At 37.7% G+C, this 24,430-nt stretch overlaps 1 protein-coding gene across 3 annotated transcripts in view; it reads left to right on the top strand.

Annotated features, from left to right (window-relative positions):
* Positions 1-24,177, top strand: part of lpp (LIM domain containing preferred translocation partner in lipoma) — a 351,252-nt gene extending 327,075 nt beyond the window's left edge. For all 3 annotated transcript variants that reach the window (XM_022675482.2, XM_022675484.2, XM_022675483.2), the window contains 3 exons: positions 10,193-10,371; positions 17,427-17,547; positions 18,749-24,177. In XM_022675482.2, coding sequence (XP_022531203.2) covers positions 10,193-10,371; positions 17,427-17,547; positions 18,749-18,877 — 429 coding nt within the window. In that variant the 3' untranslated portion in view covers positions 18,878-24,177. The remainder of the gene's footprint in view (positions 1-10,192; positions 10,372-17,426; positions 17,548-18,748) is intronic.
* The last annotated feature ends 253 nt before the right edge of the window (positions 24,178-24,430 follow it).

Here is a 24,430-nt window from a genome sequence, read left to right as displayed (position 1 = left end):
CGACACTTTTTGGTTGTATAATAATTACAGACTGTAGTTCTGTATCTGTTTCTCTGTATACTTTATTATTCTCCTCCTTTCACCCTGTTCTTCAATACTCAGAACCCCACAGGAGAGAAACAGAGCACCACAGAGCAGATATTAATATGATTTGGGTGGTGGATCATTATTCTCAGCACTGCAGTGATTAGCACTGATTATCATGGTGGTGGTGTATGAGGTGTTAGTGTGTGTTGTGCTGGTACAGTGAGTGGATCAGATACTGCAGTGCTGCTGGAGTTTTTAAACACTGTGTTTAATCTCTTACTGTCCTTCATTCTATTACTCACTCCTACCTACAGCTGCTCCACCCTGTAGATAAAGTAAAGTCTGAAGCTCTGAATCTGTTCTTTTCCTCCAGAAGCGCTGCTGTATCTGATCCACTCATACCACAAAAACAAAAGAGAAGTTATTACAGGTGACAAAGATGTACTTAAAACTGTTCTTTTTTTTGTGCAATAAAGGGTAAATTGAAAGCAAAATATTTTTTTGCAAATGCCAATCAGATTATTTTACATGTTGAGGTCATGCCAAAATAAGATTTATCCTTAAAAAAAAGGATTTGTGACATTTTTTTTTATTATTTAACTAGAACATTTCTAAAGACTTCCCTATAGTTGAATTGCTCTTTTGAGGATATTACCTGCAAGTATTAATATTTGCCAGTGGTGACTCTTTAGAAGTGCCCAAATTCAAAGTTTTAAAAAGAAAAAAATCTAAGATTCTTGTATTATAATAAAACTGTACTAAAAGTTAGAATCATAAAGTTTTACCTGGTTTAAAAAAAATAAACAACAGTGTTTGCCAATATTGTCTTTGTTTGAGTGGTATTTCTGGCCTGGTGAATCAGGCGGAATCTTCAATGTCAGTAAATTGCAGTGACATTTTGTATTCAGTTACGAAAGAATATAAAATAAAGCAGTTTTTGTGGTAGTCCAATGCATTCGGATACCATTATTATAGTTGATTAGTTTTGATGGAGTGATCTGCAAATCTAAAATGCAGATTATTCGTAGTTAGACAGTTAATGTGTTTAAAGACCTTTTTTTAAGCCATTGGATATTAACCACTTAAACTTGGCAAAAGTTTGGAGTAAGTAGCTCCACACTTGCTCTCCATACACCTGGATAACTTCTGCAAATAGAGTGATATGAGTAATATATGTTTTAAAAGTGTTAAAAGTATTTTTAAAAAATGTCAGTTCAGATGAGACACATGGATTGATAAATCTTAAATATATAATAAAAGTATCAAAGCTGCAATGGTTGGAAACCTTTTTTTAAAAAAAATACTAAGCAATAGTATTTGCCAGTATTATATAAGCCTGTGGTTTTTGGGGCCTGGTGGATCATACGGCCTCTCTCTGGCTGTCGTGGTGTCCCTGTAACCACACAGGCAGCTTAGTCAAAACACTGCGCGCCATCCCCGGCTCCCTGCTGGGGCAGGACATGGCATCGAGAGGGGCATCAGCGGGAGGCAGTCTGCTCGTGCTGCGCTGCTCACTCGCGGAGAGAGAGAGAGCGCGAGAGCGAGAAAGAGAGAGAGAGAGAGAGAGAGAGAGAGAGAGAGAGAGAGAGAGCACTTTGTCAGGAAATTGAAAAAGCAGCGAGGGAGACAGGAGGCCACAATTGAGTGGAGCGCACTGGGCCCGGGCCTCGGTTCAGCGAGAGGCGCCCTGACCCAAATTCACTTCACCTCATCTGCCTAGACGTTTGTTTAGCCTTCTGGGCAAACACTTAGAGAAATGTATGAGGCAGAAAGAGAGGGAGAAAAAAAAGACATGAAATACATGTGCTTGAATACATCACATTCCAGCAGCAGGGGAGGCCGATCCGGCGCCGTGCGCAGACGGCTAGTGCCCTCTAGTGGCGGCTGCGCTCGCCTGCTGCAGCCTGCGCTGGCCTTCTCTGGACTGCTCCAGTAATTCCATTGGAAGTATTTTATGGGGATTTTCGAAACCATCTTTGAAAGTTATTGCCGGGCCGTAAATCTGCACGGCGTGTAAATCAGAACCGCTTTGACGTCACCGAGCGAGAGACGCTTCCTCCAAAATGCTTCAGGGGAGGAGAGAGGAGCGGGTTGGGCTCGCTGGTGGCATCTATTCAGATGAGATGGGTGATGGGTGAGCCAGACTCCAGCGTGGCTAAAGAACGCAGCATACTGATGCTGAAAGAAATACTGAGAGTGTATTATTGTTATGCATGGGAGATTAGTCATCCAAAAGTCATCCAAACTATGTAGAAAAACATATGAAATTATTTAGAAAAAAGTGTTTAACAAACCGGAATATGTTTTAGACAATATTTCAGATTCTTCAAAGTAGCATCTCTTGTTTAGATACAGACAGTTTTGCACATGTTGGCTGGATTTTTTCAGTCAGTTTATGAAGAAGATTCACCTGGAATTCAGGCTTTCTCATCAAGAGTTAATTACTTGAATTTCTTGTCTCTTAATGTGTTTGAGAGCATCAGTTGTAAAGTTGTGTAGAGATAGAGTTACAGGCATATAGTAAATAGCTCTATTTGAGTAATGTTCTGATCCATATTATGAAAAGCAAGAACTACTCAACTAAGCAAAGAAAAAAATATACTTTAAGAAATGAAGGTCAGTCAAAACAAAACTTTGAAGTTGCAGTCGCAAAGACCTTAAAAATGTAATGATGAAACTGGCTCTCATCAGGACCGCCCCAGAAAGTTGATACATGATTTTTTATGTGTTCCTTCATAGTCTGGATTGAAAAAAACATTGAATGAGAAGGTGTGTCCAAACTTACAGACATATCTACCTAACAGCAACATTTTGTGAAGGTTACAAAAAAAATAATGTTCCAGGGACGTTCTGAACACATGTGAGTTTGTGGTTTGCATGAGAAAGTTATTAGAATGTTTCTCACACAAAATTTCCAGTAAGGTGGATAGTAACATTATGAAAATGTTAAAAGTAACATCATTAAAATTAAAATTAAATGTTACCAATAGATTTTAAAAAGCTAAACCGTAAAGTTCTGAGAACATCCATAAAACTTGACAGATTGAATATTCTAAGAACGTTAATTATAACATTTAGAAAACATTCTACTAACCGAAAAAAGTAGACTGACCATGTCCAGCATCCAATTTGACTGACACACTATTTTCTCCCCCCTTGTTTCTGAAAGGCTGAGAAGTTGAAGCGAACCCTTGAGGGCTCAGTGCAGAAAGCTCATTAAAAGTCTTTTCTTTTCCAGGATTTGTGAGGGATTGTGATGTGGACATTGTTTGTACATAGGTGAAGTAGTGTGAGAGTAGTTTTGAGTTATATTACACTCTAAGAAGAGGAAAAATATAATGTTTGGGTTCTTAATGGCTCCATCAGCAGCCGGAGTCTGAGAGAGTACAGTAGGTCGTGCTGTTTCTCTCAGGGTGGCACTTTTTTCCCCCTGCCACTTCTGTTGTGATGCTGGTTGGTACAGACGTCTGTTAGCTGATGTATCAGAGCTGGGGATCCAGCGCTGTGATGCTGCTTCGTGATGCAGCATGATTGGTGGCAGCTGGACAAGAGAGAGTCTGGCTTCATATGTATTGGAAGTGGCATAGTGCTGGTCCTTATTATATAATGAGTGTGTGCGTTCCAGTTAAACAGCATTGTTTGCATTGCCCCAGGTTAGCATTTATTTAGTATTTTGTGCATCTAAAACATTTGTAATCATGTCCACAGACAGATGCTGATTTAATGAGACTCAAATAAAGCTAATAAATGGTATAATACTGTTGTTTTTACTATTATTCCTGTGCCTTTTTTCAACTCAGAGTAATAATTATAACATGTGAAAGCTTTCAGTTAACCCTTTCTACTCTAAACTAGGAAATTCCAACTTTATAGTTCAAATAAAATGCAGCTTAAAGTGAGAATGGCACAATGACCACTAAGCCTTTTCACCCCAGACTTCAAGGACTCATTCTAGTAACACCTCAAAGAGCGATTTTGCTGAATGCTTAAGTACAGTATTTCTCTTCATGGTGAAATGATTTTTCATTCACAAAAGCTCTCATGGATGGTTCTACTATTGGTGCAATTTAAAGAAACATTCTCTAGCTCTGTGTAACACCACTGTTTCTTAGTATTGTAATTCAAGGAGGTATAGGACAATCATTATAGTACTGGTAGCCTTTTGACCTGGATATTGAACCAACAACCCTGTTATGAATATCAATAACCTGTTGCTTTAACCACTCAGACAAGGTGTATTGGTGTAATCCATTAAAGGACTGTTCTGATCTCACAACTTACAAGGAGCTAAAGGATCTGCTTGACTTGAGTTTTAGGCAGGTGGTTTTAATGTTATGGCTGATCAGTGTACAGGTCTGGAAAAATGATGAGCTTCACTTCAAAATAATCAATTTATTTTTAGTTAAATGAACATTGTGGTTTTATTCTATAAACTACTGCCAACATTTCTCCCAAATTCCAAATAAAATATTGTCATTTAGATCATTTATTTGCAGAAATAAAGAAATGGTCAAATTAATGAAAAAGATGCGGAGCTTTCAGATCTCAAATAATGCAAAGAAAACAAGTTTACATTCATTTAGAAACAACAATACTAACGTTTATTCTAAGGATCAGTTCAGAATCAATAATAATCAGCATGCTCTCCACCAGTCTTTCACACTGCTTTTGAGTGACCTTATGCCACTCCTGGTGCAAAAATTCAAGCAGTTCAGCTTTGTTTGATGACTTGTGACCATCTCTCTTCCTCTTGATTATATTCCATAGGTTTATTAATGGGGTTCAGGTCTGGAGATTGGACTGGCCATGACAGGGTCTTGATCTGGTGATACTTTATCCACACCTTAATTGATCTAGCTGTGTGGATTGAGCTTTGTTGTGCTGAAAAATAACAGTCCCCAGAGTTGGGGAAACACAAGAAAGTGAGTTTTTTATGCATGCATTATTTAGCAAGACCAAACAGACCAATTCCAGCCTTGTTAAAACATCTCTAGATCATCACTGATCCTCCAGTAAATTCACATTGGGTGCAAGTACACCTCTGGAGGTCTCCATCTAAACATTTGATGGCCAGGTGTTGAGCAAGATAGGTCACCTGATGTCATCCTGCAGTTGCTGACTGACATTCAAATAAGTGGACAGTCAATCTCCAAACCTGAACCCCATTGAAAAAACACTGAATGTAATCATGTAAGATGTAAGCTGGTCTCAAGCCATTAAAAAAATCTAAACTGCTTGAATTTGTGTGTCAGGAGTGGAATAAGATCACCCAAAAGCAGTGTGTAAGACTGGTGGAGGAGAACATGCCAAGATGCATGAAAACTGTGATGAATAAAAATCAGGATAATTCCACCATTATATTGATTTCTGAACTTTTAAAACATTAGCATTGCTGTTTCTAAATTAATTTGAACTTGTTTTATTTGCATTATTTAAGGTTTAAAAGCTCTGTATATTTTTCTTTATTTTTACCTATTTTCATTTTCTGCAAACCAATGCTCTAAATTACAATATTTGTATTTATAACTTAGGAGAAACATTGTCTATGGTTTACAGAATAAAACCACATTGTTTATTTGACTTAAACATAAACCTATAGATTGCAAAATCAAAGAAAATGATCATTTTGAAGTGGTCTTTTTCCAGAGCTGTATGTATATAAGCTATATGCCAGAATGCACAGGCTATAATGGCAGCATTGTAACAGTGGATGCACAGGGGTTACCATCTGAGCATGTGCAGAAATGTAGTCCTGACCAGCAGGCCAAAACACACGCATGACGAAACACGGCGACGCCACACACACACACGCAAACACACAAATGCTCCTACACAAACACACACACACGTACGTGTTCACATGCAGCCTGCTGTTTGGAAACACAGAGGAGGACAGTGCCAGGGAGAACAGCTGCCACCTCAGCTCCGAGCCAACACAGACATGCCAAGGCCACTGAACCTCGAAGAGAGAAATCCAGGAAATGTCTGCGCATCACACACACACACACACACACACAAATCTTCCAGAGCGCTCGGCGGCTGTAATTGATAAGCCATAGATAATTTCTGCTGGTCGGCAGTAATTGCACGAGTGGTCAGAAGGGAGAAGGAGATTGTTATCTATTAAATATGGCAATAACAAATCCCGGGCTGTGGGTGGACGTTAGGCAGAGGGACGCGGGGGACAAGTCATCAGCGGGCCGGCTGCCCAGCGTCCGCGGCTCCAGAAAAAGGCCGCAGTCATCAGAAACTCGAAATATTTACTGTCCTGCCTGTGGCGGCGGGAGGGAGGGAGAGAGTGAAAGATGACTTTGTTTATGAGCGAGAGAGTAGCTAATCACGCCGCCTGCCTTTCACACTTTCATTTTCAAGATATAAACCCATATCTGACTCTCGGAGACGGTCGCGGCATGGCGCAGAGAGGCTGACGTTCATCAAAAACTCCTGGAAGTTTGGTGTCTATTCTCTTTCTAAGTGTGAAGTGTGTCCACAGCGTTTGGAGATGAACTGTTAGTGCTGTGTCCTCAAGAGCAGAATTTATAGAGAGTTCTGAAACGTGTTGTCGCATTCAGTATCACTTCAAAAATGAGACTTCTTTAGAAAAGGTTTATAAATAGTTTAAAATGGAGTTTATTAATGTTATAAATTAGGTTATAAATATTTTAAAAACCATTAATAAGCAATTACGACACATATATAGAAAGGGCAACAGTGATTCCACAGATCAGATCTTTCTGGATGGTCTTTTCCATCAGTCAGTATTAATATATCTAATAAAATAATATAAAAAGTCACTTTAATTATTTAATTTTAGTATACAACATATTATGATTACTAGATAAATAATTAAAATCTGGTTAGTTAAATATTATATATATATATTTTTTTTTTAAATCCTAATTTTCTCCCCAATTTACTTGGCCAATTACCCAACCCACTCATTAAGACTCCTCCTATCACTAGTGATGGCACAACACCAGGAGGGTGAAGACTAGCACATGCCTCTTCCGATAAATGTGAAGTCAGACTCCGCCTCTTTTCAAACTGCTGCTGATGCAGCATTGCAGAGTAGCATCATAGCGCACTGCGAAGGCTCTGATCCATCAGCTCACAGACGTCTTGTGCTGATCGGCATCGTCCTTTGGAGTGATGTGAGGAGAGAGGAAGGCCAATTGTGCTCTCTCAGGGCTCCAGGAGCCAATAGCAAGCTACATGAACAGGATTTGAATTCAAACTGGTTAGTTAAATGAATAAAAACAGATATAACAGATATGTTACTGCTGACTTATGCACCTAATCTAAGGTTTAACAGTGTTACCAGATCCCAACAAATCCTGGATGTCTCACTAAAGAAACTTCTTGTTTACACCACCACTGGTCCCAACATTTCCAAAAGCTTGATCAGAACTGTCTACATGGTGGGAAATCTGGCAAATGACAATCCTGCCTCTCTCAGTGCTGTAAGTCCAATGTCTAACAGTTAAAAGTCTCTCATCAAGAGGTGCACTACCTAAAACTAGGCTCTGAAAGCTTTTGTTATAGAATAGTTTTATAGGGTAATCAGACTTAGACCACACCTGTAATCATTTCCGCATTTCATTTCATCTTCCTGAAACATAACTGCATTTTGAGTTGCAGCAATCCATCATTTCTTTCTGATTTTTTTTGTTAAACTCAGTATTGTGTGTATAGTATATTTTTTCACCCACACGAAAGCTTTTTACACGACAGCGAGAGAAGCAGCAGTAAGCAGCATGTCCAGCAGCTGGACTCCCTGGATAAAGCCTAATGTGTCAGTGGTATGTTCAGAAATCCTCCACTGCTCCCCTAAATATCCACGGAAAATCTTGGAGAGGATGCATGACCTTTTCCACGCAGCTGTTCCAAACCTGTGGCTGTGGCAGTGGAGCCAGACTCCAGCATGGCTGGATCTGAATGGGAACAGTTATGTAACAGCTGGACCGGCGCTTACACGAACCACGAGCCCATCAGTGTGTGTGTTCAACAAACTGAGCCGAGTTATTGGAGGAAGAAGAGGTGGCAGGAAATCGACCTTTATGTGTGAGGGACGAGAGAGAGAGAGAGAGAGAGAGAGATAAACAGAGATAAACAGAGATGCAGTGTATGTACAAAAGTATTGGCACACCTGCTCATTCTATGTTTTTTCTGAAATCATTGGTATTAAGGGTCATTAATACTACCATTAGGAGTATGGCAGAGTGAGCTTGGCCCCAGTAATTGCCACTTTATATGTATTATATGAAGTGGAAAAGCGCTCATAGTGGATATGATGGCCCTCAGAATGGATTAAACATTTACAAAACATATAAATAATAGAAAAAAAATATTAGGACACCTTCTTATTTCTGAAGCTGTTGGTATTAGGGGCTATTAATACTACCATTAAGAGTATTGCACAGTGCGCTTGGACCCTATAATAATTACAAATAATTATATTGACTGTGGTGAAGCTGTCATAGCAATTATAATGGTATATGTTCATCAACTTAATGCAAAAAAAAAATAGAATTTAGACTGAATAAATAATTTAGAATAAGTGCTCTACATATGGTCAAAAATATTGGGACTGCTACTCTTTTTTTTCTGAAATCATTGGTATTAAGGGTCATTAATACTACCATGTATTTATGGATTATGGCAGAGTGAGCTTGGCCCCAGTAATTGCCATTTTATATGTATATTATAAAGTGGAAAAGCGCTCATAGTGGATATGATGGCCCTCAGAAATGTTTTCTTAATTTTGTACAATTTTAATTTAATTTTAGACTGGATTAAACATTTACAAAACATATAAAGAATAGACAAAGGACACCTGCTTATTGTTTTTTTTCTGAAATCATAGGTATTAGGGGCTATTAATACTACCATTAAGAGTATAGCACAGTGTGCTTGGACCCAATAATTACAAATAATTACATTGACTGTGCTGAAGCTATGATAGCAATTATAATGGTCCACAGATATGTTCATCAACTTAATGCAAAAAAAATAATTTAGAATTTAGACTAAATAAATAATTTGGAATATGTGGTCTACATATGGACAAAAATATTGGGACAGCTGCGCATTTCTTTTTCTGAAATCATTGGTATTAAAGGTCATTAATACTACCATTAGGAGTATGGCACAGTGTGTTTAAACCCAGTGATTGACACTTTAATGTATTATATTAACTGTGGAGAAGAGCTCATAGTGGTTATGATGGCCCTTAGAAGTATTTTCTTAATTTCATACAATATTACCAGAATTTTATATTGAATTAAACATGTACAAAACATATATTACATGGACAAAAGTATTGGGCTTTTACCACAATGCACTTGGACTTAGTAGCTGCCACTTTTGAGGTATTAAATTAACTGTGGAGCATAATGGTTACAATAGCCCATTGAAGTGTTTTTTAGTTTCATGCAAGAACTAAATGTAGATTGCATTTAACATTTAAAAACATACACTATGTGGAGAAAAAAAGAATTGGTGCATATGCTAATGTATAGTTTTTTTAATTTATTTATTGTTTTCTAAAATCAAGGATATTAAGGGTCTTTAATACTACTATTACACCATTACAGTGTGCTCGATTCCAGTAATTACCACTCTCAATGTATTATTTTGACTGTAGCGGTTATGACAGTTTACAGTAGTGTTTCACAGTAAACAAGGATTTTGAAAACGAGTTTATCCTGCTTTTGTTGGACTAATTTAACTGTCCAGAGAAGACATTTTTCTACATTTAGGATCCACCGTATTGTTCTGGGAATTTGATTGCATCAACAAAAGATCAAGTTAATAAGGTCAGGATGTTGAATAATGGTCACCACACCACCACATCTCTAACTCCCCAACTCATCCCCTCCAAAAGTATTAGATGGAGCTCCAACATTCCAGAGAACCCAGTTCCACTGCTCCACAGCTCAGTACAGGGGGCTTTATACCCCTCTATAACCCCTCTATAGCTCACGCCTGGCTTTAGGCATGGTGCCAACAGGTTCTGGTTTGTCCCAGAGTCTTGTTCTTATTGGCAGTATTTATATATAAGGACAATATATCCACACATAGAAGGTATAGTAGTAATATAGTGTAAATCAGCCTTAAGTGAAATAATAATTGTGTAATTGTATGTTTCTGTTTTTGTGTATTTCAGAACACCCTGGAGACCTGTAATATCTGCGCTAAGCCCATCATGGAGCGTATCCTGCGTGCCACGGGGAAGCCCTACCACCCCCACTGCTTCACCTGTGTGGTGTGCCACCGCAGCCTGGATGGCATCCCCTTCACTGTGGACGCCTCCAACCACATCCACTGCATCGAGGACTTCCACAAGTAATTGATTACTATTACAAACACACACACACACACCTACCTTTATGTGTTTAACTAAAATTGTAACAAAGCCTTATATTGTTACTGTCAAAAGAAAAACATCTCTAAATCCCCCAAATGGAAACTTTACAGAGTAAGGCAAAAACAAATTCAATAAAAGCTATTTCAAAGCATTTCTGTTGGCCCATTCACTGTGAAATTGTCTCACAATTAAAAAAGACATTTAAATAATTAGTAAACTTATAATCAATCAAACTAAAAAAGTCAATTAAACATGGAGATGCATATTTTTCTTTGTACAGTATCTAAAATGTGATACAGATTTTTTTTCTCCTCTCCTTAGACTTTTTTTTTTATCTGTCATTGTTCTTTTTTTGCATATTCACCAACATTGCAAAAGTCATGGGACAGCAGTATGTAAACTGACTGTAAAGGGATACCTTAGGGGATAACCTAGGAAATCCCACACCTGTATAATTTATGATGTGTTATCTTGTGAGTGAAGTTGATTAAACATTTGTCAGTGTCCTTATGGTAAGGCCAGGTGAATTATGAGAGTTTGAGTAGTGTCTGGTATTGGGTGCAGATGAATGGGAAGTATCATTTCTGAAGTTGTGCGGGTATTAAACGTTCCTCCATTCACAGTGTCACATGGAATACACCATAGAAGACAAAAATTACCACCCACAGTGGACAGGGTAGTGGGGTGTAATGATGGTGACCGGTGGCTTCTGGCTAGAATTGTCTGTGCAAACTGAAATCACATTAATATTTAATGCAGGAGACCCAACCCACACCAGCCCCGCTGGTCAGTTCGATTACGGGTAACCTAGCAATAATGCAGCGCTTACAAACCAAATACAAACCAAATGCGATGTCATTATACACCACTGGGAGCCGCTGGATCCCATAGACACCCATCGCCAATAGGCAGCACAGACAGAGACCTGGTCCAACAAATACATAAGCCCAAGCAATTCGAAAATCTGCATTATTACACACATTATCAGCCACCAATATCAGGTTAAGAGTTGTTATTATTAAAATAAAAGATAAGGTGTATATATTTTCCAGTAAATATAGGGGATTTTAAGATGAATATAAGGTGGCTGAAAATACAAGAGCTGGGGATACTTTTTTCTACAGTGGTGTGAAAAAGTATTTGCCCCTTACAGATTTATTTTTATTTTGCATTTTTGTCATATTTATATTTTTTAGATTATCAAACAAACTTTAATATCACACAAATATTACCTGAGTAAATATAAAAATCACTTTTTACATGATAATTTCATTTATTAAGGAAAAATAACTATTCAAACCAGTCTGGCTCTGTGTGAAAAAGTATTTGCCCCCCATAAATTAACTGTAATTAATCACACTTTTTGGAAAGCTGAGTTTAATTTAAAAACTAACCACAACCAGGCCTGATTACCACCAGACCTGTAGAATCAAGAAATCACTTAAATATAACCTTTCTGACAACATGAAGCAGATAAAAGATCTCAAAAATCAGCACATAATGCCCAAATCTGAAGAAACTTAAAAACAGATGAGAAAACAAAGTCATTGATCATCTATCAGCCTGGAACAAGTCATTTCTAAAGCTTTGGACTCCAGAGAACCACAGTGAGAGCTATTATTCACAAATAGAGAAAACATAAAACACTGGTGAATCTTCCCAGGAAAAAACAACTGACCAAAATTACTCCAAAAGGGCATGAACAACTCATGCAGGAGGTCACAAAATAACCCAGAACAACTTTTAAAGAACTGCAGGTCTGACTCGCCTCAGTTAAGGTCAGTGTTAATGATTCAATAATAAGAAAGAGACTGTTCAAAAATGGTCTCCTTAGGAGAATTTCATGACAGAAAACACTTCTGAATAAAAACAACACAACAGCTCGTCTCACATTTACCAACAAACATCTTGATGATCACCAGAACTTTGGGTAAATATTCTTTGTACTGATGTGCCAAAAGTGGAGCTTTTTGGAAGGTGTGTCCCATTACATCTGTTGTAAAACTATCACATAATTAAAAAAAAAAAGAACATCAACATCACATGGTGTTGGTAGTGTGATGGTCTGGGACTGCTTTGCTGCTGATTGCAGTTGTTGCCGCTAAGGGTTTAGGGGGCAAACACATTTTCACACAGGGCTAGATTGGTTTGAATTGTTTTTTTTTTTCCTTTAATACATAAAATTATCATTTAAAAAGTGATTTTTATATTTACTCAGGTTATATTTGTCTGATATTAAAGTTTGTTTGACATTCAGAAAAATATCAGTATCACAAAAAAGCAAAAGAAATTTGTAGGGGGGTAAATACTTTTTCACACCACTGTATATAGTAGGAGGATGTAAGCAGTCCCATTACTAATGTCCCTAGTTATTTGTGTTGATCATGGTGTACTGAAAATTCTACACAGCAAACCAAACCAGTTCAGAGTGCCTTAAAAGACTCCGAGACCCAAAAACCGCCTGAAACCAAATTTCTACATGAGAACGAAGGCTGAAGCTCTGTCTGTTGAGGAACTGAAAGATCTCACATGGAAGCCGTTAGCTGTGCGATTGCGGTTTGAACAGAAATGTCTTTGTGTCGAGGAACGGCCCGTTTTCTCAGTCACTGTTGTGGCCTGTGTGAGCCACCGTACGCTTCACTTCCCACTTCTGAAGGTTTATTGGAATAACCCGGTGAAAGAAGTTCCGTCACCTGGCCGGACCAGAAAGCCTGGCTTTGTCTTCACATCCTTCTGCTCCGTCTCTGCTGGCGTCTCTGTTCCGTCCCTGTCTTCCCTCTAATAAACACAGTACAGCACCTGTATTCAGCTCAGCGGCGCAGCAATTACAGTATCACACCACAGAGGACTGTTTAAATGGTCACATGACGTCAGGATACAGTAGCTCTGCAGACAAAGGGCAAAACACAGCAAAATGCCAGCTGATGACAGGAGAGGACCTGAATCTGTGATCTTCAGTGTAGTGCTGTTATTGTTGTAATTATGGGATGTTCACTGTAAATAATGCTGCTTCTGTGTATGTAATTAGTTTAAACACCACAGTGCAGGTTTGAACGCAGTTGCAGTGAAACATATAGTTTATTTATTATAACCCTTACTTTCCATGATGACAAGAAGGCAGCCATAACTTTTGTGTTTAACACAACTCCCACAGTGATAATAAGCATACAGAATTAATAGTATAATATACTTAGTTAGAGAGAAAAGCAGAGTATTACCAACACTGATTTTTATGAACACAACACAACAAAAGATCAGAGTGTAATTAAGCTTCTTATAACTGTTCTATCACCCATATATCAGTTCTATCAGTCCAAATTAAACTGTATTTTAATGTATTCTGCACATTTAGTCTGGTTAGTTTTGATGAGTTTCACACTGCAGTTTAGTGACTGAGCGCACTAAACAACCTTACTACATCCTGACATCATCAACTGCATGAGCTGAGTCTCTCCATACTTTACACTGATCGGTTTATAGAATGTCGTCAACTCGGTGTGTTGCCTTTCCATGTGTTGTGCTGAATTCTGCCTCTCTTTGAGTGTAGGTTTGTCACGGAGCAGATCGATTATATCAAAATACCCTCAAATTCCTTTTATTTCTGTTTATAAATAAGCGTTAATCTACAGTTACAGTAGATACAAATTCACCAGCACCTTAGTCTGTTCTACCCATACTGCACCACATCGTTTCTTTTGTTTAGATTTTCTATTGTTTAAAGGGGGACAAATATGTTTTACATTGCAAACCAACCAGATCCTGTTTTAGCTGATCTGGACCAAGAACATATATTTTGTTTGGAACAACTTTTGATCCTATAGTCTCGACCATGGTTCGTGGTCCAGCCCAAACAAAGCAAAGAAGATGGCAGGGCACTTACTCTAATCTCAAACCCATTAAGTGTGGAATTCCACAGGGGTCAATTTTAGGACCCCTACTGTTTTTAATATACGTAAATGATCTTTACATGGTAGCAAGAAAGGTGTTTTTTGTTTTGTTTGCTGATGACACAAACATTTTCATTTCTGATAAAGATGGTCACAAACTAATTTCAACTATGAACTCGTCTCTGTCAAACATTGATTACCGGTTTAAAGCGAACAAATGATCCCTTAATGTAAAAAAAAGTTTGTATATGCTTTTTAGTCCTAAAAAAAAAAAAAAAAACATTAATAGTCCACCAATATCTATGTCTGGTAATATAATAAATCATGTTCATTGTACTAAATTTTAGGTATACTCATTGATGACAAATTATGCTGGAAAGAACATATTTCAAAGATTTCTAATAAAATATCTAAGAATGTTGGTGTCATTAGAAGAATAAAATATATTTTACCATATAAAATTCTTCTTAATCTATTTTATACACTTATTTATCAATATCTCTCTAACTGTTATATAATTTGGGCTAGTACTTACAAAAGTTGTATCAACTGTTTACATATTCTTCAGAAGCGATTTGTTAGAAGGGTCACCTCAGCAAATTACCGTGCAACCTCACTTCTACTTTTTCAAAATCTTCAGATACTCAGTGTGTATGAAATTAACCAGTTTCAAATATGTCAGTTTATTTTCTCCTTTACCAAAAACTTACTTTCTGATTGTTATGAAAATAATTTTCAATATAACTTTCAAGTTCATCACTACTCCACTAGATCCTCTAATAACCTCTGTGCTGCTTTTTTTTAGATAATCAATTGGACAGTTTGCACTTTCGCACAGAGGGACCTTTAATATGGAACTGCTTACCAACGCATTTGAAAATCTGCAATAGCATCACTAATTAAAAAAAACAGCTTAAAGCTTATCTACTTTCATTATAACCAATCCAAATAGTAAATATGTATTTGTGTATATTCTTGTAATTATGTATATTGAGTAACTACAGTTGTGGTCAAAAGTTTACATACACTTGTAAAAAAACATAATGTTATGGCTGTCTTGAGTTTTCAATAAGTTCTACAACTCTTATTTTTCTGTGATAGAGTGATCGGAACACATACATGTTTGTCACAAAAAACAGTCATAAAATTTGGTTCTTTCATAAATTTATTATGGGTCTGCTGAAAATGTCACCAAATCTGCTGGGTCAAAAATATACATACAGCAACAAAATTTGTCAATTTTGGTGATGTAGCGAGTTGTGTCAATCAAATTAGCTTCATGTCATGGCCTCTTCACTTCTTGTAAGTGATTCTGATTGACTACAGCTGTTGACTTCTCATGAGCCCATTTAAATAGGGCTCATTTGACCCAGTGATTAGACTCAGCTACAAAAGCTACAATGGGAAAGTCAAAGGAACTCAGTGTGGATCTGAAAAAGCGAATTATTGACTTGAACAAGTCAGGGAAGTCACTTGGAGCCATTTCAAAGCAGCTACAGGTCCCAAGAGCAACTGTGCAGACAATTATACGCAAGTATAAAGTGCATGGAACAGTTGTGTCACTGCCACGATCAGGAAGAAAACGCAAGCTATCACATGCTGCCGAGAGGAGATTGGTCAGGATGGTCAAGAGTCAACCAAGAATCACCAAGAAGCAGGTCTGCAAGGATTTGGAAGCTGATGGAACACAGGTGTCAGTCTCCACAGTCAAGCGTGTTTTACATCGCCATGGACTGAGAGGCTGCCGTGCAAGAAAGAAGCCCTTGCTCCAGAAAAGGCACCTTAAGACTCGGCTGAAGTTTGCTGCTGATCACATGGACAAAGATAAAACCTTCTGGAGGAAAGTTCTCTGGTCAGACGAAACAAAAATTGAGCTGTTTGGCCACAACACCCAGCAATATGTTTGGAGGAGAAAAGGTGAGGCCTTTAATCCCAGGAACACCATGCCTACTGTCAAGCATGGTGGTGGTAGTATTATGCTCTGGGGATGTTTTGCTGCCAGTGGAACTGGTTCTTTGCAGAAAGTAAATGGGATAATGAAGAAGGAGGATTACCTCCAAATTCTGCAGGAAAACTTAAAACCATCAGCCCGAAGGTTGGGTCTTGGGCGCAGTTGGGTGTTCCAACAAGACAATGACCCAAAACACACATCAAAAGTGGTAAAGGAATGGCTAAACCAGGCTAGAATTAAGGTTTTAGAATGGCCTTCCCAAAGTCCTGACTTAAACCCCATTGAGAACATGTGGACAGTGCTAAAGAAACGGGTTCATGCAAGAAAACCATCACATTTAGCTGAACTGCACCAATTCTGTCAAGAAGAGTGGTCAAACATTCGACCTGAAGCTTGCCAGGAGCTTGTGGATGGCTACCAAAAGCGCCTAGTTGCCGTGAAAATGGCCAAGGGACATGTAACCAAATACTAATGTTGCTGTATGTATATTTTTGACCCAGCAGATTTGGTGACATTTTCAGCAGACCCATAATAAATTTATGAAAGAACCAAATTTTATGACTGTTTTTTGTGACAAACATGTATGTGTTCCGATCACTCTATCACAGAAAAATAAGAGTTGTAGAACTTATTGAAAACTCAAGACAGCCATAACATTATGTTTTTTTACAAGTGTATGTAAACTTTTGACCACAACTGTACATATAACTATTATTATTTTATTTTATTATTATTATTATTTTGTTTGTTTTTTGCTTTTTTCTCAATTTTCTTTTTCTTTTTTCTGTGTTCCTCTTATAATTTCCTTGGAGGGAAAGTACTTTGTACAAGCCCATTTTAGGCCTTTTTTACTTTTTTACTGCACAGTTATTTTGTTTGTTTGTTTGTTTATTTGATTATTTGATGTCACATTCTGTCTGTGAGAAAAAAAAAAGAAGAAAAGCTGCATCTATGGACAAAATAGCTAAATCCAAAACATCCACACAAAAGCCTTAAAAAATGTCTAATTTCTAAAGCTGTCGGGGGCTGGTAAGGTTCTTAAGTTAACATCTCAACAGCCCTCAACCCAAGCCATTTTTTCTTGGTCAGGATGTTCTGGTGTTGGGTTCTCCTCCATAGAATGGTAGGAGTATATGCATGGATGTTTGGCCAAATAAGGTGGATACTCAGCTACTCTATGTCTGATTGTTTACAGGAAGTTTGCCCCTCGTTGCTCGGTGTGTCAGGAGCCCATAATGCCCGCCCCTGGCCAGGAGGAGACTGTGCGTATTGTAGCCCTGGACAGGGACTTCCATGTGCAGTGTTATCGCTGTGAGGTACGTGTGTATTTACTCTAAATAAACACATTCTTATTAATATAGAGGAACCTTTGTCATCATATTAACCTTCATACTGTTTATTAGGAATGAAGACGACGCTGCTGCTTTATATTTAACAATTAATTAAATATATTTATTTCACTTCATATTTCTCATATTGTCTCCATACTTAGATTAAAGAGGTAAAGCTTTAGTCCACCCTGTTGTGGTAAAATATGACAGTTATAAAAAAAAATTGACATTTATCTTTGAAAAAGAACACAACTCACAGTCTCACCATAAACAATTCAACATACCTGCAGCTTTAGCTCAGCCTCATTTACATTAAATCATCATATTCATTAAAATCATCCACCCTGTCATTGCCCACCCTGTTGTGCCACTTACATTTAAATTATTACCAGGGCTCTAATAGGTCCAGCAGGCTTAGCACAGCCACTGTGATTGTGAGATTTCTGGTTCAAATCCCAGTCATGCAGCTTGCCATCAGCTGCCGGAGCCCCGAGAGAGAGCACATTTGGTCTTTCTCTCTCTCGGTGGGTAGATGGCACTCTCTCTCTACATCACTTCAAAAGGTGATGTCAATCAGCACAAGTTATCTGTATCAGAACTGATGTATCGTAACCGAGTCTCTGCTAATCATGCTACTTGTTAATGCTGCAATAGCAGCCTTTCGAAAAGAGGCGGTGGCTGACTTCTAATGTGTCGTGGAAGTGTGTGCTAGTCTTCACCCTCCTGGCGTTGGGACATCATTAGTGATAGGGGGAGTCATATTGATTGGGTTAAGTAATTGGCTTTGTAAATTTGAAAGAAAATGGCATGGAAATAAGAATAAATTAAAAAATATAGATATAAAATCTTTGTAAGTTTATTTTTTTTCATTGTTGAAAGACTTTTATAAGAATATTCAATTTATTGTATGTAAATTGAGAAATTTTGTCTGCATATATGATAAGATTATTTTAGTAGAAAAAAAAAAACTCTGAACAAGTACAATGACATAAGATATTTATTCTTATAATTTTACTTCAATAATCTTAGAATGAGAAATATTAGATGTTTAGAAGATTTCACTTGCTCAGATATCTTTCATGGAGTGCATAACACATGCATGACAAGAAATACAAGTGAAAATAAAAAGTGATTCATCTACAATTTACAACAATAATTCTGGAAAAAATAATTATGTGTGTTTCAGGACTGTGGCTGTCTGCTGTCTGAGGGGGATAATCAGGGATGCTACCCGTTGGATGGTCACGTCCTCTGCAAGACCTGCAACACCAGCCGCATCCAGGCCCTGACCGCCAAGGCCACCACCGACCTCTGAGTGCCTTACACACCTAAACCTACACTTACACACACCATCACACACACACACACACACACACACAACTATAGCTCCGCTTCAACATATAATCCAATAATCCTCCCGTAAACATATATACCACAAAAACCTGTGATGTTGATTAACAACACTCATTAAAACACACACACACACACACAGATATATACGGAAATATGCAAACACACTCACACCTAAGCAAACATCCATAATTATGAAATTGCATTACTTGCTTTTGGGCCAAGACTGTTATTTTTTTTTTATTTTTTTGCTTTGGGAAATTACATATTAGCTTAAAATCAGCCAAAACGCACACACACACATATTTATATTTTGAAATATATAGCCTGTTTTCCACTGCAGGGCTAAATGGTTGTTAGGGCCATAGTGTTCTGTTCCACATCAGTTAAAACCCGTTATGGTTTCTTTTTCCATTTGCTGTGTTGCTAAATCAGGACCAGGAAGGGCATGTAGCTTCATTAATAACTATGATTAATTATGTGACAGTTGCTGTCATCAAATGTGTCTTATCTCACATTCCTGCTATGATTCCAGAAATGTAGCATGCTAGCAAGCTGGTTACGGGCTTCATCCAACATTACTACTTTGGGATTAGCACACAGGTGACCAGCCTTGTCCCACATTGATATTACATTTTTAGCAAGTCGGCTACAGGCCTCATCCAGCCTTGCTACCATGGCATTAGCACGCCAGCTACTGACCACATCCAGCATCACACCATATCACGCCACTAGCATGTAGGCAACCAGCCCCAGCCAATATTGCTACCACAGAGTTAGCATGCTGGCTACAGTCCTCATCCAGCACAGCTACTCTGGCATTAGCACGCCAACTATAGGCCTTGCCCAACATCGTTACCACGGTATTAGCATGCCGGTGACCAGCCTGTCCAACATCACTATCATGGTAGCTTTACATTGGCTGTGGGCCTTATCCAACATCACCAGTGACTAGCATTGCAATAAATGAAAAATATATATATTTAGTCGCAATTTATCCACAGCTGCCTAAAATTCAAGTTTTCCATCCCATAACTGTAATTCTATTTACTAGGTGCCTTGTCTCTTATTGTGTAAAAAAACAATCATAAAAAATGATAGGCATGCTTTTATTATTGATAATACTCGTACATACCACTGTACGCATGCTTCCAGCATTATATATACTCAATGATGGAGCCATAATGCATATATCCATATGCACGCACACACACACACAAACACAAATACAAACACATACACACTCGTATGATTTTATTATAACAGAACAAAACAGAAGCTCTCTTGTTTCCTCCTATGGCCTTGTATTATATTACATTATGCAAATGAGCTTGTCAGGACTATTGGTCAGGTCAAATTAAAGAAATATGCAAATATAATAGAGAGTTTAGATGCGTACAGGATTTTCATGTGCCTGGTATTCTGAGTTACAAAAAAATCTCCTGAGGGCGGTAAGGGAAGTAGTAATTTTGGACACAAATTTTTAACAGAAAACAGTTTTATACATAATGAGCTTGCATTTAAATTCTTAGGCTAGAGATATAACTGGCTTTGCGTTTACCGTATTCTGCGTACTATAAGGCACACCAGATTATAAGGTGCACTATCAATAAACGTTTATTTTCTGATCTGTTTTCATACACAAGACGCATCAGATTATAAGGTGCATTTTATGCGCCACTAGTAAGGAACAGGGGTGTTACCATGTTTTCCTTCTAATTCAGCAACAAAATGAAACACAGTAAACATCAAGTGAACAAAACTATAATTATTATTCAAAGTCCAGTAAGCCATTGATGTTAATAAGCCTGAAAACTGTTTATTTGGGTGAGTAAAATGCTTCCGTTTACTCATAGTAAACTTAGATTTCCAGTATTTTTAGCGCTGTTAGCAGCACCTAGCTCTAGTAAAAGAGTGTTCCAGTAAGCCAGGTCACTATTAGCTAGCAGTTCGTCCAACGTAGCTTGTTTTAACATAGTAAACACGCAGACTACAGTCCAATATACTCACCTCTGAATTCTGAATGAAAGAGCTAGCGCTGGGGTTAGCAGCTAATGCTAATGCCGCTGCTCTCAGCCTCAGCACTGGAGAAACTAAACTAAAACTCCTGTATAGCGCTATACTTCAGCAGATTGGCTTTACTGCTCCTTACAACCTGCCTGATTTTGGGGAGAATTAAAGGATTTTAAGTGCGCCTTATAGTGCAAAAATACGGTACATAAACATAAAAGTGCTGCACTGCCCCCTAGCAGTTTTGTGTGTACTGCACTTTGCATACATGTTGCATACTAGATAGGCGAGGCAGGAATCATGCTCACGCATCAATTGCTTATATGTGCAAATATATCTCTGGCCATACAGGTAGACACACACTGCACAAATATAGGAAAATACATAAATATACACCGACTACATTCCAGGAGATGAAACAGGTCCCCAAGGAGCGGCGTTTACATACTCCGATGATATTGTATGTATATCGGTAGGCCTGTATACTATGTGCAGTTCGTCGAGAGGTTTATTAATATTGAATAATGTACGGAAATGGACTGTGAATGACGGACAGTAGCTCTCTTTCAGACTTTCTGAACCTGTATAACCAAAGCCTGAGTGATGCTGCAGTTCACCGCTGCTGCTGCTTCCTCCTGTACGTACCGTATACTGCGTTTCTCACTCCGTACAGTTATTATCGTATTTATATGTATATCGTGATACAGTAAACAAGGCGTGCAGTACGACTCAGCGGTTCACAGTGCGGCGACGCTGCTGTGCGTCAAGCAGATCAAGTTACGTACTTTTTTACGTTCCTCAGAGTGAGAAACACTGAAATGTGCCAGCTTTGATGTTATTATGGTGCGACAATCATACACACTAGCTGAAATATACTCAGAATGATAAGTCTTACGAGATTATGACCAGCGTAGATTAAGGATATAGCTGAATGTTTGCGAGTGCAGATGTCGTCCCCCAGTTGTGAAAAGATTTAGTGTTAAGAAAGTTTTTTATAGTATTATTATTAGCGATTAGTGATTAGAGATTTATTAGCTTTCAGCTTTGTACAACTCTGAATTAGAAAAGGTTGGGACAGTATGAAAAATGTTAATATAAAAAAGCATAATGTGAACCAAGTGTAGTGCTTTGTATAATGTTTTGTCTGCTTAACTTTATTTTATATATGAATCTATGTCCATTTCTGCATTCCAGACCAAACACAGTTGTAATGGGGTATTTCAGGGCTAATAATGAGCCTTATGTTCACCATGCCCAGAAGCTCCTCCCACATCTCTACAATACAGAGTTACTATATTCACTAATACCACTTACAACTTTGTGGAATAGATGTATATTAATAAATGGAATGAAATTGAGCAGATAAAACATGAAATATCTTCATGTTTACACTGTCTGCAGTTAAATAAAAGTCAAAGTCAGTGTACGGAACATATTATTATTTTTTATATTTTCCATAGTGTCTCTTTTTCTGATTTGGGATGGTAACAGATAAGGTATAATAACAACATGCAATTTTCATTTTTTAATGTTGCATTGACACTTTATGTAGAATGATATGCAGACTTTTACCTTTTTATATTCTACAGGAAAAAATTTAATTATGCTGAAGCATTGGAGGGCGGGATTTAATTTTTAGATGGAAATTAGTGATGACTAATTTTGGGAATATAGCAGGGCCGTTTTTTTGAATATGTAAAGCTGTGTTCTTTTCCGGTGCTGTACCTGTTTGTACCTGTATGTGATTTGATTTTATTAAGGTCTTAAGTTTCATTATGAGTGGTAGAGGTGAATTATGAATAAGAAAAAGATGATTTTTGCTGAATTGTAATACAGCTATAATAACTTGTTATTCCTTTTTTCCTATTTTCCTATTTTTACTCTTTATTAATTAATTTTAAAACATTATATTAAAGCGGTTCTACAGACCTGCTGACACTAAGTCCGGTTCTAAAGGGCACGACTGGAACCCTAAAAAGAACCTTATAAAGAACCCGATCCTAAAGCCTGTTATTAAATCTTGGGAGTAAAATGTTATTTTAATGTGTTATTAAATTGCTTATGACAATCAGGGTGCTCTGTTATTCCTAGAAAGCACCTACTGTCATCGCTGTCATGTAAAAACCTTTTATCTCCATTTCTGTTCAATTTATTGACTGTTGTAAAAAGAATAAAATTATATAAATTTGAGCCTAAAATTAAAATTGAGTTTTCTTTTGCAAATTTGCTGTTTTGGGTATACAAGTTTTTTGCATGACAGCAATGATTTTTTAGTGTTAAAACATGTTTATTCTTTACTAGAAGTTTCTGTTAGGCCCGTCACAATATTTGCTTTATTTTGGATTATATACTGTCCCAGAAATAATTGTAATAATTTTTTCGATGAATAATGCAGTTAAGAGGAATACAATTTTATTTAAATCATAATTATCATAAAAAGTTTGCAGTTTTCATTTGTTTTATTAACTCAAAAAAACATATAGAGACAGAGTTGTATTGTATTGTATTGGTCATTGTGTGCATTGCACTCTTTTGCTACACCATAGATGGCGCTGTTGCTCCTGGACTTAAGCCCCGCCTATACTACAAACAAACAATACTCAGCAGAGTAACATACTGATGTTAAGGCCATCCATCAGCAGCCGGAGTCTGAGAGAGTACAGTTGGTCATGCTCCCTCTAAAGCTGAAAAAATGGATAAAAGGTGTATATGCAACTAAACACAATAGGTGATATGTAATATATGTAGGTATATATTGTACAATAAACCAATAAAGTGACTATTGCGATGGGTCTATTTCCCTATTTCCTGTATCTTAAACATTCTTCCACATTTCTTTGGACTCGGACGTCCTGGTACTTCCACCAGTGTTTCTTTTATTTTAGACAATAACTTAAGGAAGCTTCAGCCGCTCCCAATGAGTAATAAAAGTCTGATTATACCACATGACTGTAACCACGCCCCCAAAGAAAGTGTCCAAAGCTCCTGGAGGAGGGGTTTAATGTTGTGCCTTCTCTAAACTAAGCATTATGCAAAAAAGACAAACTACACAATAAGTGAAATGAAAAGTTGTGAATTGTGAAGCCATTTCTCTGAATGGTGCATTATGGGTAAATGCTTGGTCTTTGCTTTGCTTACACGGGTATTGTCTTAACTATTCATACGCAAATACCCCCCCAACTCCAATCCCACCTCCACTGTGTGTATTATTATTTCCTCTACCTTTATTAATAATAAACCTCTTTTGCATAAGAATCCCTGTGTCTGCTGTTTGTTGTTTATTTATGCTGGTTGTGTGTTTCCATTTATTTTGCCTTAACCCCCACATGCCAAAAGTCATGGGACAGCAGTAAGTACAGTATCTTATTATACCAGTGGCGTGCAGTGAATATAGTGGTTACCCCTTCTGCAACCATCCCCCTTTACCCCCCACCCCGCCACCGGCCAACCGACACATAGATAAATATTACAATAACTACATATTCTCTGTCTTGACTCAGTTATATTA

The sequence above is a fragment of the Astyanax mexicanus genome, chromosome 5 (assembly GCF_023375975.1).
Source record: "Astyanax mexicanus isolate ESR-SI-001 chromosome 5, AstMex3_surface, whole genome shotgun sequence".
NCBI classification, from domain to species: Eukaryota; Metazoa; Chordata; class Actinopteri; order Characiformes; family Acestrorhamphidae; genus Astyanax; species Astyanax mexicanus.
This window is presented reverse-complemented; position numbering and strand designations above follow the sequence as displayed.